Source organism: Mesoplodon bidens (assembly GCF_964165515.1).
Source record: "Mesoplodon bidens genome assembly, chromosome: 1".
NCBI lineage: Eukaryota > Metazoa > Chordata > Mammalia > Artiodactyla > Ziphiidae > Mesoplodon > Mesoplodon bidens.
In genome coordinates this window covers 115495326-115512823 of record NC_138176.1, presented here as the reverse complement: position 1 = coordinate 115512823, position 17498 = coordinate 115495326, and the positions used below count along the sequence as shown (strand labels likewise).

Genomic DNA, 17498 nt, shown 5'->3' with positions numbered 1-17498 from the left:
AATTCTTTTATTTAAAAAAAAAGGTTTTTTTTTAATGTAGAGTAAAAGTTGTATCAAGAAGTCATCTAAGAAAGATAATATTCAGACAAAGGAAAGCATGTTTAATTTGCCAGTGATCACAGTCTCCAGTGTGTCATTTAGGATGGTGGAGGACAGTGACTTTACCTGAGACAGCTTCATCTGCATGTGGGCAAATACATGAAGAAAACCCACCACCGCATCCCAGAGCCTGCTATGAGCCAAACTCTGCTGGTTGCCAGTGCAAGGACCCTGGGGCAGAAACAGACAAACAACAATCATTCCTGATAATTTAATTGCCAAAATGAACTTCACAGTAATAGGGACAAAGTTAACTTAGTGCTGACATATCTTATCACCAGCATGTTATCTGAAAAGACAGGAACCCAAAACAAAAGATATACAGTGATTGAATTGGTATAGCACTCTTAGGGGACAAACATATTCTTCCTTGAAATGTTTAAATCCCCAAAACAGTTTCTCAAGGATTTTCATGTTCTGTTTCTGTATGAACACTAAAACACTGGGGAAAAAATGGTGAATTATTTCATTTTTGTCTGACTTTGGTTTCTTCTATTTAGAGGAAATCTTAGCTAAGTTATTTTAGCTAAGTAAGATCATCAGAAGTGACTACTTGTGTGAAAAGAATTTGAGATTATGCTTTACATGAGAGGTATTTACTTCTTATTGTTAAATAGTAACCTGGATAAAGCATTCATAGAGAGGACAAAATATCCTCTTCAGCACTTCATTGTACAACCGTATCCTGGTTACCAATCATACAACCATTGAGATTTTTAAAGATTAATACTTAGTCATTAACTTTATGAACCCAGAATCCAAGACAATTAGAACCTAACTTTGTTCTCTTAGCTTTCACTTCAGAAGTGATCTTTATGTGACACTAGAGTGAGTGTTGTAGCAGAGACTGTTTGGATGGAGACAACTTCTATTCTTACTTCCCAAGGAGAAATTCTACAATCGCTAAGTTTTGAAAACACACCCACATCAACCAGGAAAAGAAATAATAGGGATTATATTTCAAAAGAAAAAAACTCATTCACTCATTAGACAAATGGCTCAGAATAAGTTTAAGTTGGAGAGCACATTAAAATGTTTCAGGTTTTAGTCTGGAGACAAGTGACTGGAAGAGAGGACTGCATTGAAGATACTGAAAAGATGTCGACATGGAACTCTGTCCTTTATCAAACTACACTTGAGGCCCTACAGCTGAGGATAAAAGATGTAACCGAGTGGGACCCTATGAGGCCTTCCCAGAATAGACGCCCACCCATGTCCTCTGCCTTCCTTTTGACTGTAGAAAACCTTTAGTCAAAGAATACATTTAATCAAAGAAGTGAACAAATGCAGAAAGAAAGGAAAACAGTCAAGCAAGGCAAAATAATACTTTAGCCATTAAACCAAGTCAAGGACCTTTAGTTTCTTCTCCAGGTCTATAGATAATATTCTGAGCCACGTCCTTTGAGCTGTTTGGCAGATACTGAAATGCACACCAGGTGGAAGAAGTGAACCGCAGGCTGCCCACAAGCACGGGAGACCCCAGACTGGCTGGAATCAGGTCGATGATGCTGACTTCCAATTACCTCACCACCAACCAGTCAGAAGAATGTCCACGAGCTGATCACACACCCCACAAGACCTCTCCCTCCCCCTGTCTTTATAAACCTTCCCCTGAAAGCCTCGGGGAGTTCGGGCCTTTTAAGCACTAGGCTCTCTGGACTCCTCGCTTGGCGCCTGCAATAAACACTGCACTTCCCTTCACCACCACCGGGTGTCAGTAGATTGACTTTACTGCGCGAGGGTGGGCAGACCTAAGTTTAGCTCAGTAACAAAGACAGTAAGTGCCAAGTATCTCAGTATTCCAAAAGCAAGGTGCTAGATCCAGTACCTGCGAAAGGAAACTAGGTAGATCTTTCTACCTCAAAGATATAAAGGTGCTGAAGCCGAAAAGGGAAAGACTTTGGAAAGAGCTCTGCAGGTGCCGGGCCTCCCAGCCTCCACCCCTGCTGCCGCAGGAGAGGAGAGGGCTGCCTGCTTCCCTTAACACCATGGAGAGAGGAGGGGTCAAGAGAGCCATCAGGAGCGCTCGGCTCCTGCATCCTGAGCTTGGGTAGCATACAGTCCCGTAGTAGGGACTGTGAAGATGGAAAGTGACAACAGAAGATTTCTTAAGTTGGGTACTTCAGAGGGAGCTATCTTGTCCAGCAGGACTTTGAAATATTGCTGACAAAACTGTCTGGGGCTTCCCTGGTGGCGCAACGGTTGAGAGTCCGCCTGCTGATGCAGGGGACACGGGTTCGTGCCCCGGTCCGGGAAGATCCCATGTGCCGCGGAGTGGCTGGGCCCGTGGGCCATGGCCACTGAGCCTGCGCGTCTGGAGCCTGTGCTCCGCAACGGGAGAGGCCACAACAGTGAGAGGCCCGCGTACCACAAAAAAAAAAAAAAAAAAAAAAAAGAAGCGGGCCACAGAGCAAGTCTGAAGAGACAGTGGGGAGGAGTCAGTTCTTTTAACTTAGAGGTTAATACATTGAGCCCATTCAACGTACCAGGCCAAACTGATTTTACAGTGTACGTTAGTCCTGTCTGGCTGTTAAAATAACTCTGGATCAAAGCAACGGATCTTCAGGATTCCACTGTGGTCCAGCCTCAGCAATGTGCCTCATGTGCTAACACTGGGAAGGGTGGAAAGTGCAGGAGGGCATTAGGTGGACACTAGAAGGCCATTTCGAAGAAAATAAACATTTTTTCCTGAAGAAACAAACATTTTCTTCATGTGGTATTTAAGGTTTTAACCAAATGTTAAAATATTATATTAGAAAGGACTAAGATCTTCTGAAACCCCTAGGTGACCAAGAGTTGTTTTGCAAACCTTATGCGACAGAGCTGCAAACCAGAGGCCCAAGTTCCTACTTTTCCTTGTAAACCTGAAACACACAGAAGGTACTTTCCAGGACTTGCTCAGCCTCAGACCATCGACTTCTGAGAACTGTTCACTACCTGAATGGAACATCTGTCTTGCCTGCCACGTCGCAGGGCTATTTCTCCTGATCTATTCAGTGCCTGTAACATATAAAACCCTTGCTACTATTACACAGAGAATGGATAGACACCAAGGTCCTACTGTCTATCACAGGGACCTATATTCAATCACCTGTGATAAACCATAATGGAAAAGAATCTGAAAAAGAATGCGTATCTACGTATAACTGAATCACTGTGTTGTACAGCAGAAATTAACACAACATTGTACGTCAACTGTACTTCCATAATATAAATTAAAAAACAAACAGACACCCTGGCTAACTGCCAGAAGGCAGTTACTTTCAGGTTGACCTTCTCGTGGAACGACAAATACAGCTTTCTCTCTTCTCACGACTCATCCTGTGGTCTTAACCCCAGGCACTTGGACAATATAATGTCCTCCTTCTCAGGCAGTTCTTCCCCCCTTATGAAAACTGGAGTTGAAATCTTACAGAAGATTATGTCTATTTTGATGGTTTTGGATTCCCCCCCTTGCATAATTTTCTACAGTCAGCAAAAATTGGAGTCCAAAAGCAACACGCAGTGCTGTCAACTAAAAGCCAGCCCAAAGCAAGTATGAAGCGAACGATGAGCTTTTATTCACAGTATCAACAATAATCAATAAACATAACGCTAAGGCAAATATCTTCAAAATACGTTTCACTAAAGGCAATGGGGTGCCCTGGGTTGGCTCCTGGAACAGAACAAGGACATTAAAGAAAAAACTGGTAAAATCGGAATAAAGCCTGTAATTTAGGTTATAGAATGGTGCTGATGTTAATTTCTTAGTTTTGACAAATGTATCATGGTTACTTAAAATGCCAAAAGCTGGGAAAGCTGGATGAATCATATATGGAAACTCTCTGTACTGTCTTTGCAATTTTTCTGTATATCTAAAATTATTCCAAATTACATTTTTATTAAAATATATTTTTAGGGAATTCCCTGGTGGTCCAGTGGTTAGGACTCGGCACTTTCACTGCTGAGGGCTGGGGTTCGATCCCTGGTCTGGGAACCAAGATCCCACAAGCCGTGCAGTGTGGCCAAAAAAAAAAAAAAAAAAAAAAAGTATATATATATATATATATATATATATATATATATATATATATGTAATTTGAGAGTTGATTAAATTATATAAAAATGTCAAATAAACAAGGAGTATTGAGAAGTTAAAACATGAACAGGCCACAGTAAGCCTTGCTACTTTACCTATTATTCCTTGAATGTTCATTTAGAATGTTCCATGTTATATAAACAAGTTAGAATAAATGATTTTGCACATAGTGGAAGGTCAATGGATGCTTCTAGTTTTATATAAATTTAGGACTCTCACTTACTTTAGGAACCAAGAAATGTCTACTCTTGGCTGAAAGGAATTTACCTTTTATTTGTTATATAGAAGCCATTTTCCTGTTTCTATAAAATTCACTGGCTTGCTAATGTCATCAATCAATCTTATTACTTAATCAGGACAGTTCACACCAAACACTGTATTGCTCTCTTTCTAGACACCGATGAGTATATTAAGGTAATAATGGAAGCCAAGGAAGATAAGGAAAAAGGAACATGAGTGGACTGAACTGGATTTAAAACTTTGCTTGTATTTGAATTAAAGAAAAGTTATTAGCATTATCAAGTGTGGCTTTTCCATTTTTAAATACTGAAATAAGGATCCTCTGCCCTGCCCTTGGAGACAAGAGAAAAAGTGAGATCCTTCCAAGGTACGAATACAGAGGAGAGAGTGAGCCTGGAGGAGGTGAGGAATGGCCATTCTGCCATCTTTCCTCTGAGCCACTCAGCCCTGGCGGCTTCACTTGGCCATGAATAGTTCACTCACTCGGTCATTCTACAAACACCTGTAAGTATGCGAGGCTCTGGGGATACAATCTGTTATTTTTACTTAACTCTTTCCCCCACAAGATTATGTTCAGTCTAACAAAGCAAACTGTACATTTCTTCCTCCTATTTTATCCTTGCACATGGCACTTCAATCACAGTGACTGAGTCAGAGTAATATTGGCCATGGAGACAGAAGATAGAAAGGAAAGATGACTGACTAGTCTTCTAGAAAATGGCAATGTTTTGCTTTCTGAAAAAGGCAGAAATTTATAAAATCTTTTAAGAATCTGCAGGTTAAGACTAGAAGTCTACCCCAAGAAGAATAGAAAGCAAATCAAGGTAAAAAAAAAAAAAAAGGTATATTATTCATGGAATTTGGAATTTTACCTGTATTATATACCTTATCATGTTATATAATTTTATATATACACACACATATATATATGTGTATATATATACTGTGGACAAAGAATGTTGCCTGCCGTTTCAGTAAACAAAGGATGTTGCCGCCATCAAGACATCAGCTACTGCAGCTGCCCCTTGACTGTGCACCCTGAGGGGATTCAGGATGGAGAAAAGCAGGGTACTGGCCCTAGGTAGTTAAGGTTCACACCAAAGGAGTGATTTCAGTGAGCCCACATTCTTGCATCTTCCCATACACAGAAAAGCACTAAATTCATTAACTTAAGATGTTTGATTTTCTTTAATTAACAGTAATCTTTTGATGTCCAGACTCCCTGGTTTTTTTTTGTTGTTGTTTGTTTGTTTTCTTGTTTTTGCCAAAAAACCCTATATATCCTATATAGCCTCCCTTACCTCTTCAGAGCAGTCCCTCAAAGCTATCTGAGAGGGCTTCCCTGGTGGCGCAGTGGTTGAGAGTCCGCCTGCCGATGCAGGGGACACGGGTTCGTGCCCCTATCCCGGAAGATCCCACATGCCGCGGAGCGGCTGGGCCCGCGAGCCATGGCCGCGGAGCCTGTGTGTCCGGAGCCTGTGCTCCGCAACGGGAGAGGCCACAGCAGTGAGAGGCCCGCGTACAGCAAAAAAAAAAAAAAAAAAAAAAAAAAAAAAAAAGCTATCTGAGAGGCTGCATCCCGGGCTTAAGTCCTCAGTAAGTCCTCTAAATAAAACATAATTCTCAACTCCTAGGTTGCGCATGTTTTTTTCAGTCAACAATACACACATACATGTATTAAAATGAAGTTTTTAAATGCTCTTTTCTTTTTCATAAAGTTTCTATGAAACTTCTTCCTTATTTTCCCTGGAATACTATAAAAAGTGGTTACAACTCTGCCCTCTCTCCTTCACTTCTTCTCTCTCCTCCTTCTTTAATATTTATTGAGTGCTTAATATATATACCAGACCCTGGAAGTATGACACAGTCAACATCATGGTTCATGTCTTGAAGGAGTTCATGATATCCCAACCTGCCAAGTGGTAAAGCAGGTTCATTCCATATAAATTCACATCTCAAGTGAGTATTTTAAATGGCCAATTGGCTAAGAATCTATGGAAGGGGTCAGTAAGAATGTGGATGAGAGCAGGAAAATACTTTAGGAATATTGCATTTTTCCAAGGAATTCAATGCTAACCAGTTGACTCTCTTTTCTCTCTTTCTTTCCTTCTTCAAATAACAGAAATGTTTAAAGGTTTACCTGAATATACTCTGTAAGCGTGTTAAAGACTTGTTTTGCTACTTGAATCGCTTTGGAGAAATTCCTTTGTCCTTGTTCATCAATGACATCTTTCCCAGAGTAATACCAATAGAAGTCACTGATTGATTCCTGGAAAAAGAGAGACGATAGGATTAAGGCACAATCTGAAGCTACCAAAGACCTGTCCAGTTCTGGACTCAGTAATAGGAAATCATTTTAAGTAACAGATTGGAAGCAAACAAAAGTATCTGCGAGGTAAATACTATTGTCAATGATTTTCCTAAACATAAAATATGGTGACATCCTCCCTAGATATAAATAACAACTGGAGAGAAGATTAGAAGTAGAAAACTTAGCTTTTAAAATGACTTTCTGTCTCTGATGACCTTGAACTTCACAAACATAAGGATTCATAACATTAATGCATATTTATCCATAGAGCAGTTAGACGTTTACTATGTGAGCACAGAAATTAGACAAATCATAGAACAATATTTCTGGGTTCCAGACATTTGGTCTCCTTTTTCTCCAACAAAGCCAATAACATTTCTTTGATGAGAATTCCAGGATGTTCCTGGCTTGTGTAACTGCCCCTGAAGAAACCAGTTGGACTCCTTATAAATACTGACAACTGTAAACAAACATCTAAATAAGATCAATCTTTCCAAACAGGATATTTTCAACAATAACTTATATTTTGAAGGAACTTTAGTTGCCTAAATGAATAATACAATTTGGGCTACCATTTAGGTTTTGAGACATGATTTTGAAAATCACAAATATATTTTCAGCAATGCTTCTTGACATATTTGCTTCAAAAATGGACTTTTTTCTCATTAAGCTTTAAATAAGAGTGTTGTGCTTTTACATATGCAAAGAATAAGGGAGAAACAGAGTTTGAATTTGCAGTTTTTAAAAGTACTATACCTGACTCCCTTATAAATAAAGTGAGGGAAATAAAAGTTATATAAAATCTTATTACTTAAGAGGCCTACACCTTCAGATTCGGTTCTAGTTACGTGTAAAACATTACTATACTATCAAAGATACTTTTAAGTGATGAAGTGTTAAGCTGAATTTTTAAATTAATGCAAATATTTCAAGAGCTGAAAAGAACTAACCTTATGCTATTAAATTTAAGTGTATGGTAAGTAGTTTGAAAGCCTTTCTTTCCCATTTTTAGTAATGTTTCAAATATTCTTCTCCTATTTATCTCTCAACTGTAGAAGAAGGACCAGAGCATGTTCATGCTTTACAAATTGAAAAGGAATTTAAAATGCCATCAAGCTTAAAACTGTAGGAGGGCTTCCCTGGTGGCACAGTGGTTGAGAATCCGCCTGCCGATGCAGGGGACACGGGTTCATGCCCCGGTCCAGGAAGATCCCACATGCCACAGAGCGGCTGGGCCCGTAAGCCGTGGCCGCTGAGCCTGCGCGTCCAGAGCCTGTGCTCCGCAACGGGAGAAGCCACAACAGTGAGAGGCCCGCGTACCGTAGGCCGGTAAAAAAAAAAAAAAAAAAAACTGTAGGAAAAAAATATTCCCACTTATAGAAAGAAAATAAGCCAAGTAAGCGCCAGGATCAGAGGCAAAGACAATAGTGGCAGTTTCAACCTAAGACTTGGGGAAAGACTGTGATCAAAGACAAAATATCTCTACAAATTCTGACCTCATAAATCAAAACACATTTCAACATGTCAGTTTCACAACTCCACCATATCTTGCCAACCAACCAACCCCTTAATTTGTTACTAACGTAAAGCAACGTACCTGAACTCTCAGTAGGTAGTCTACAGTAGAGATGATTATGTTGACAGTCATATTATTGCCAGTCTGAGTTCTCAGATAATTTTGAAAATCTACATAAGATCAAAAGATGTTATTAAAGCGCATTCAAAAATTTAAAATGAGTTATTTGAATAACTCCAAAAGCAAATGATGTCTCCAGCAAAATCACCATGGATACGTACACTGTTATATCTGATAGTTTTAATATTGAATAATTTATATTTTCCATAAAAAGTGAGTACCTCAAAAACAAATCTAGGTGCTTCACGGAATATCAATATTCAAATTTCATCTAAGAGGTCGCTAACACCTGTTTCTTGATTCCTAGCTCTAGGGCTCTGGGCATGTGAATGACTGAAAACAACTTCCATCCTGTAGGACAGCGTAATCAAATGATTTATTCCATAATCCCTTATTCCTTAGTACTGTGTTAAGTGCTGGGGAAGCAAAAATCAAGATCAAGTTCCTGCCTTCACGGATACACAAGCTTGGTGGAGAACCAGTTATATAAACAATGAATGTAAATACATCATGCAAAGTTACACAATGAAGTAGATTCCCCCAGTAAGATAAGTGGTAAAAAAAGAAACAGAGCTACATATGTCTCTATAGCTATCTATCTAATCTACATCTTTCTTCACCTATCAGCTGTCTTCTCTAGCATGAGAACAACTAATAAGAATTAAGTGAGGGACTTCCCTGGTGGCGCAGTGGTTAGCAATCCGCCTGCCAATGCAGGGGACATGGGTTCGAGCCCTGGTCTGGGAAGACCCCACATGCCGCGGAGCAACTAAGCCTGTGCGCCACAAATACTGAGCCCGCATGCCACAACTACTGAGCCTGTGCTCTAGAGCCCATGAGCCACAACTACTGAAGCCCACGCACCCTAGAGCCTGTGTCCTGCAATAAGAGAAGCCACCACAATGAGACGCCTGTGCACTGCAACAAAGAGTAGCCCCCGCTCGCCGCAACCAGAGAAAGCCCGTGCACAGCAACGAAGACCCAATGCAGCCAAAAATAAATAAATAAATTAATTAATTAATTAAAGAAAAAAAAGAATTAAATGAAAGGGCTAGCAAAGGACTTTGAAAGAGGCAATGCGATACAGAAAATTTCCCAGCGCCTACACAGCAGGTAATGTTCAAGAACTGTTTCTTGACCCAAGGGAAGAAGCATAATTGGAACTAACAGACTCCTATTATTGCTTCAAAATACTTATTCCTGGGTACCACCGATGGTCTGGGGTCTCACAAACCTGAGTTGTGTCCCTCACAGAGCAGTTGCAAGAAGCGGAAGAGGTCACAGGTGAATTCGTCATCCTGCAGAACCTTTTCTCCTGCAGGAAGTCCAGAGGGACCCAATGTTATCAACCACCTTAGCCTCGCCCTCCCTTTCTATCCCCACCTCCATCAAACTTGCATGTTGATCTAGCATCGTTCTGAACCCAAAACAGTCACAAATCATAGCCACTTTTCTATCTGAAGCTCATAAGATCATGCGCTTGACAGATAGATGCACTTTTTCTTGGTAAGAAAAGAACACTTGGATCTTAAAAACTCAGATATCTCTCTGTTAAAAGTAGCAGCATGGGTTTGGCAACATTTTAGAAACAACCTGAAGAGATTAGAGACAAACTTTTTTTTTTCTTTCTTTCTATCTTTCTTTTTTTTCTTTTTGGTAAGATTTGTGTAGGAATGATCTCTGCATCTCTTACAAATGTGGAAGTTAAATCTGCTTTGTTCCCAGAGTCTGACCAAATGATTCAATGCAGAAGTATTCAGTACATATATAAAATAGGACCAAGAGTTTCTTTTATTCAAATATTAATTAATGGACTTTTGTGAAAACTCTGGATGACTGGAAAATGTTTTTTAACTCATTTCACTTAACTCTCTCATGAGCTTGTCTAAATAGAGAGCTCATTGGTTGGAGCATTCCTTCCAGAGGAGGAAGAACTGACAAGCAGACCTAATTCTAAATACCAAACCAAAAGATACACTTCGCTGGCTCCTGCTAGGAGAGCTAAATCCAACAAAGAAATGTGAAAAGGAGGACATCTCAGTGCCATAGGAGGTGATCTGTATCATTTCAACACTAACTATACACGCGGGGCAAGGATGAAGCCTCAGAAAAGGGTTCCGATCTTTCACCTACATTTCAATTTAAATGTATCTTGATCACAAGTTACTTTGAAAGCAAAAACACAAAGAAGCAAACAAACAAAAAACAGGCACCACACAAATGAAAGCTGATTTTAAAAGCATAGAGTGTCTGTGAAAAAAACACTGTCAACATTATGAGTGTATGCTCTAGAATCTCAATTTGTTTAGAAAGCAAAATGACCAAAAAAAAAAAAAAAAAAAGAAATGTTGTTTGGCAAGTGAATGAATATACTCATGTATTTAAAAAATAATAATAACTTTTCAGACTGGAAATACTTTGGGCTAAGAAAGAAAACTATGCAATGATCATGTGTTTACTGGAACTAAAATTATGAATGATCATAATGACAGAGAGTTGATGGACTTACCAGTCTGCAGTCTGTGACTTTCAAAGTGAGAGGCTTCATATAATGGGAGGGTTAGGAAGCAAAACCATTTTGAAAACTAATATAAACATTAAAAAAAGTACATAAAATCACTGTACTGGTTTCCCTGTTGGCCTGCAAGATATTATCTTTGGTGACCAAATTAAGATCACCACGTCTACAAATGCGATGTGGCAAGTTTAATGTGTTAAATGCACATTGTTTTGAATCTCAATACATGGCTGATAAGCCCATTCCTCCATGTTCACATTCATGACAGGATAGGAAAAAAGGAAACAGCCTAGGCTAATAAACTAAACTCTTCACTGATTACAGTTAGTATCATTTCATGAAGATACTTTAAAATGCTATTTAAATCAAACTGTTAAGAGTTAGTTACACAGACTTATTGACTCTTTCCTTGTGAACCCATCTAAAATATTTTGTTTTGGTTTTTTCGTTTTTCAGAAAATTGAATCAATAAAACCACGGACATACTTTCAATGTTCACATATTCAATGTGGAGTAAGTAACCCTTGGTAGAAAGTATTCAGAAAAGTTAACACAAGTAAATTAACATGTAGTCTACCAGTGTGCCTGAAAATGTTCTGTATGATGCACATTGATTTATAACATAAGGCTTTTTTTTGCTGCTGGCATGCACAGTATTTTCCGGACTGTATACCGAGACACATACGAGTAACTTCACTTACATAGGACACGCTGCACACAGCAGAACAAGAGGGAAAGGCGGGGTGGGGGGGGAGGGGCAGGTCAAGCCTTCATTTACCATCAGTTGACACCAGGTTGTCGTATCCACTAAGGTGCTATTGCTTAATGAACACATTACTATCTGATTAAAATGCTGCCATGGCCCATGCTGCATGTAGGCAGTGCAGAAACAGAGATGGATAATGGCTTTATGTCTGCAGAAGGTACACGAGCAACAGTCTATTTTGTGATGTATGCAAAAGAAATCCCATTGTAAGATGGAAACTAAGGTTAATAATAAATAACAAAATGGAGTAAAATGTAGTTGAAAGTGCTCTTACATTTTAAAAATATTATTTGCAATAGCTGCATGATGGCCAAATGTAGATAGTGTGAAGGGCATTCCTTTGGTTTTATTTTTAATTATAAGGGGCTTATGATTTCTAACACTGTACTAAAGGGAGAGTTATTTCAATACTGTTGTGATGATGAGTTTGTGCTTTGTGCCTCAGTTTTCTCACCTATAAAATGAATGTAGAGCGTACACTGTCTACCTCACTGGCTCTGCACAATCTATATGACCATTTTTTATCAATTGTGGAGAGGTTAATATTATTAGTAGCAGTGGTAATGACACTAGATAAAGATGGGAACAACATGCCTACATGATAAGTATAGTTATGTGAACATAGGTATTAAATGTGTTTATATTTTCAAAAAGCCACCTTAATTTTAATGGACCAAATATTTTCAAAAATATAAGTTTTCACCTGGAAATAATATTAGGTAGACCTTATTTGTTCAAGCTACCAATAAAAAGTAATACCTCATTTAGAGATCTAATCAAGTTAACACACTTTTAAAGGCTTTTCTACTCACAATCGGTTTATCCAACTAACAGAAAAGTACACAAGTGTTTAAGTTCAATAAAAACAGTTGTTTTTACTTAGAATATCCATCGATATAGCTCAAAGTCTGCAGACTTATCTCCAGACAAAGCTTGATTTAACTGTTAATAATTAATTATCAATAACTGTTCTAAAATTAATGAAATAAATAAAAAGACTAATATATATATATAAACAATTGAATTAGCATCAGTAGACTCCAGAACACTAACATCCCCATCATTGTAGGGTCAGCATCAAATAATTCCCTGTAATCTATTGTTAAACAGCTCTCAAGAGCCCCCCATTGCCATAGAGGAAATAATTCTGATTACTTACTAATCTTTAGAGGACTTAAATATTTATTTTGTATATGAAAACACTGAAGGATAAAGGTTAAAAGTATTTTTAAATAGTGAAAAGTCAGGTATTTGATTCCATGTGGGTAGTTTTAATATCATTGCTTAAATGGTCTAAATATGGCTGCTTGAATAATATTACAGCTCAACTAACAGAGAATAAAAAATTTGAAATGGATTTACGATTAACATTTAGTTAGTGACTACGGTGTGCTAGGCATTGTGCTAGATATATTTTCTTATCATTTCATTTCAGGTTTACAAAAATCCTACAAATGAGGTGATACGATCCCATTTTGTGGTTTGGTAAACAACCGAGAAATTAAGTAACCTGACTACTGTCCTACAGCTATTAACAAGTAAAGGACTTGAATTCAGTAAACTTCAGCAAACATTCATAGTCTCCTATATGCTAGGCACCTTGTGAGGTGCTAGGGACAAAAAAGACCAGTGGACACAATCCCTAACCTCAAGAAGGTCACAGTCAGGCAATAAACAGGTAATTTCGATATTGTATGGTCCTTCTGAATCCAGTGTGCCATAGTTTCTACACTGCATAGAGCTCACATCAGTAATTAATCTCTGACTAACAATCATTACACTTACTGTACATTATTTAAATTGTGAACTCCTAACTTGTTTTTCTGAATTTTAGAACCCAAGGAAAACCATATTCTAGACATGTGGCTTTAGAAAAGTCAATTCACCTTTCTGAGTCTTTGTTTCATCATTTTGATATGGAAATTAACAGTCTCCTGACTTCCTGAATTCATAGGGCTGCTGGGAGAATCAAATTGGTCCAAACAAGTACAATTGCTTTGAAATATGCAAAACACAGTAGGAATAAATGTGAAGTTTTAATGGCATGCAGTCATTAAAAAAAAACCTTTAGATTTCTAAAATATAGAATACTGGTGGGTTGTGGATATGATAAATCATTCATAATTCCATTAAGTACATGTATTTAATCTAAGGTAACAACCTGACACCAGTGTATAAAATGCACTCCTAGATAATACCAATGACCACTGTGTGTGAAAAAAGTTAGGTGTGACCTATGGAAAACAGAATTAAAGTTATAGGTTAGCTGTGGGGGAAGAAATCTTTTGGTTTCAAACATGATTTGCAGATTGTTTCTCTTATAGCTGTCTTTTTTCTTTCTTTTTTTTACTGAAGTATAGTTAATTTACAATGTTGTATTAATTTCTGTTGTACAGCAAAGAGACTCAGTTATATATATATATATATATATATATATATATATATATACACATTCTTTTCTATTATGGTTTATCACAGGGTATTGAATATAGTTCCCTGTGCTCTACAGTAGGACCTTGTTGTTTATCCATCCTATATCTAATATTCAATAGTCTGCATCTTCTTGTAGCCTTCTCTTAGTGCCTTTCAGTTGTCATTACTCTAACTGAAATCCTTGACATCCTTCACCCATTCCATCCACCAGCATCCTAACTGATCTCCGTGCCTTCACATGGGCCACCCATCTTACACCCTGTTGCTGACAACAACAGCTATAGGCAATCCAGTTATAACACTCTTCCTGATAAACAGACTGACTCCTGTAACAGTAATTATGGAAAGCATACTCTGAAGAATTCCCTGCGATCTATCGTTAAGCAGAGTTCCCCAGCTGCCGTGAAGGAAATGGTCGTGACCACTATCTTTGGAGAACTCCATGTCTATTTGATACACTAGCATTACTGAGAAAGGAGAGATTTGTGCCTTTTAGTATTAGTAGGTTCTACTGGAAGCATTTTGAACAGTGAATGTAGGAATTTAATTCCAGGTGGATCATCACACAAAACATAATGTATCACTTAAGTGTTATTTAGTTAATGGCTCTCCAGGGTCTCAGCAAGAAAGTACAAATGCCTGGGAAGAGCAAAGAAGGTCCTTCAGCACCTCTCACAAACTATCTTTCCATCTTCTAGTGGGTTCATTTCTCTTCAACCACACCAGGTTGGTTACTGTCCTCTGATATGTTTTGTACCTTGAACTTTGCGTACGCTGATGCTGATGCCTTCCACTGGAATGCCTTTCTTTGCTTTCCTTATCTACCAGATAAACTTCTATTTCAGGCTATGTGTTATGTCTATGGTGATACTTCCCCATCCCGGGCAAAGTATCAACTCAGTTCTCTCTTACACAGAGGGCATTGTTCTGAAGTTGCTTGTTTACAAGTCTGTCTACACAACACTGGACTCCTATACAACGCCAGTGCCTAGGACAGTGTCTAGCACGTAATAGCCACTCAAATTTAAACGACTGCTTCAAAGTTTAAAAACTGCAAGGATGTTAAAAAACAATCTATTTAGTGCTGTGAACTACAGGCTTTTTCTTGAGGAGGAAGTTTACCCATAGGAACTGCAGAGTAATATAGTGAGAACCCAGATGTTAGCACTGGATTACACCTGGGAAAGTACTCTGAAAATCTGGGGCAGGAGAAAGCCAATAAATAATTAAGCACTAAAAACACTAACGAAAAATGAGGGTAGCCAATATTTTAAGACTGCTTTAATTATCCCTTCATTAATTAATTAAAAGGAATCCTTTTTTCTTCAACTTCACTATAAATTGCGGTCACTATAAATATATCGGCAAGAACCTCAGTGCAACACATGATCAGTTACAGGTGGAAATCTGAGAAGCTTAACTTGTATTAATGTTTTATATAACAGTTTAGAAAATCAAACAATTTCTGAGGAATCAGATCAGCTTCGCAATTTCATCTTGCTTACGAAGTCAAGGATCCCTGCAAAATGATCAAAAATAAAATGCAGTATCTTCGACTATATTCTAAGAAGATGTTTGAAAGAAGGAAAATTGCACTTTCAAGCTCATCATGAATTACTAATGAGGTTAAATGGTACTGAAGAAAAATTAAATATCCAAGGATGGAATGAAATTTCAAAGATTTATATAGGTTTTTGGTTTTGAACTTCACTCTATGTTAAAAGAAAACACATAGGACTAAAAAATATACAGAGAGGACAACACTGAGCACGTGACAAATCTAAACACATTTGCTTAAGAACCTTTTTTTTTTAAAAAAGAAAGAAAACAAGGGGGAGGTCCAGGCTTTTGTAGAAATGGGGGACATTTAGTAAGGTGGGATAGGGCTACAGGACAGTAACAGTGTAGAGAAAGGAATATAAACAATTAGTCTGAGATCCAGATACAGTTGCCCTTCTGTATCTGCAGATACAGAGCTATGACCGTGCTATGCCACTTTATATCAGGGACTTGAGCATCTGTGGATTTTGATATCTGTGGGGAGTGGGGGGGGGAGGAAGGGGAGGGTCCTGGAACCAACCCCTCATGGATATACAGGGGCAGCTGTATACAAAGCTTAAAGGAGCACATATTCCCTAATGGTATTTCAACACCAGATGGGGAATGTCATGTGTAACCATAAAAGCTTAAAAGTGATATTAAAACTTCAACAGTGGATGCAAAAATCGGCAATAGATGGGTGTCTTTGAAGGGAGACATTACATTAAGGGACCAATAATTCTACCTAAGCCAACATGCTGGACACAAAATAAGCCCCCCCAAAGACTACTGAAGGATGGGGGGGAAGGGAGTAGGCATGTGGAATGGGCAAATTAAAGACAGGAAGAATGCCTGCATTTCAGCCTTGACCCTGCCACTTCACTGTGTGACCCTGGACAAGCCATGTTATCTTTCTCTCCCTCACTCTCCTTATTTATAAAATAGGGAAAATACCTCATGGGAAAGTTGTGGGTATGAAAAAGTTCATGTATTCAAGTTATACATTTTCCATGGCAATATAATGTATGGTCATTTTATCATCATCGGGAAGAGACTGAGCTTAATAAAGATAATTGGTTAGGATGGAGATTTAGGTCTATCAGATTATTTTCTCAGTCCTGAGCCTATACTGCACAAGTGTCAAGCTTTGAAGCAAGGATATCACTAACAGATTTAGATTTTTCAGCCTTTTCTATGTTTTCCAAGAGGGATGACCAATGTTCTTTCTCCTTCGAGAGTACAAACTTTTCTTAATAGTTGCAGAAGCTTAAAAGAATGGTCACATAACAGAAATTTTAAAAATATGCCAAAAGATAGAGTCAGTATAGGTGTTCTCAATCTGGGAAATAGTGTACCATTCATTACAGCGAATGAATTGTCACTGCATATTCTCCTAAAAGATATTTTGATGAAGGCAACAGTGTGTATTCAGAAAGCACAACTTAATCTCTGAAGCCCTGTTGACATACTAGGTACTATTCAAAATATCTCATCCCTTCTTTATTACCATCGTATGTCATGTCTTTTAGAGACTACTTTGCAATACCAGTGCCATCTTTGTTATTATCCTAGCTTGAAGACTAAACATTTGCTACTGTTTCTACAGTTCTTTAAATTCGGTCTCAAGAATGAAAATTTGCTTTTATGGTAGAAGGTTTTTAATGTGTGATATTTTCAAAGAATAGAGGAAAACTCTACAGATCTCTCAATACTTGGAAGGGAAGTGGCAGAGTCCAATGGCTAAGATGAGGCTCAGCCATTCACAGCACACACTGGATCGGCACTGATTTTCCCGTGCACCACTTGGTGCAGCCATAAAGCCACAGTATGTCCAAGACAGAAATGCCACAGGGAGACTATTGCACACATTCATTCATT

The 17498-nt window shown here is 38.3% G+C and overlaps 1 protein-coding gene across 2 annotated transcripts in view; it reads right to left on the bottom strand.

Annotated features, from left to right (window-relative positions):
• Positions 1–17498, bottom strand: part of RYR2 (ryanodine receptor 2) — a 725859-nt gene that overhangs the window by 54341 nt on the left and 654020 nt on the right. For both annotated transcript variants that reach the window (XM_081249359.1, XM_081249358.1), the window contains exons 84-87: positions 9599–9679; positions 8326–8414; positions 6558–6686; positions 166–270 (exon numbers count right to left, since the gene is read on the bottom strand). In XM_081249359.1, the coding sequence (XP_081105485.1) occupies positions 166–270; positions 6558–6686; positions 8326–8414; positions 9599–9679 (404 nt within the window). The remainder of the gene's footprint in view (positions 1–165; positions 271–6557; positions 6687–8325; positions 8415–9598; positions 9680–17498) is intronic.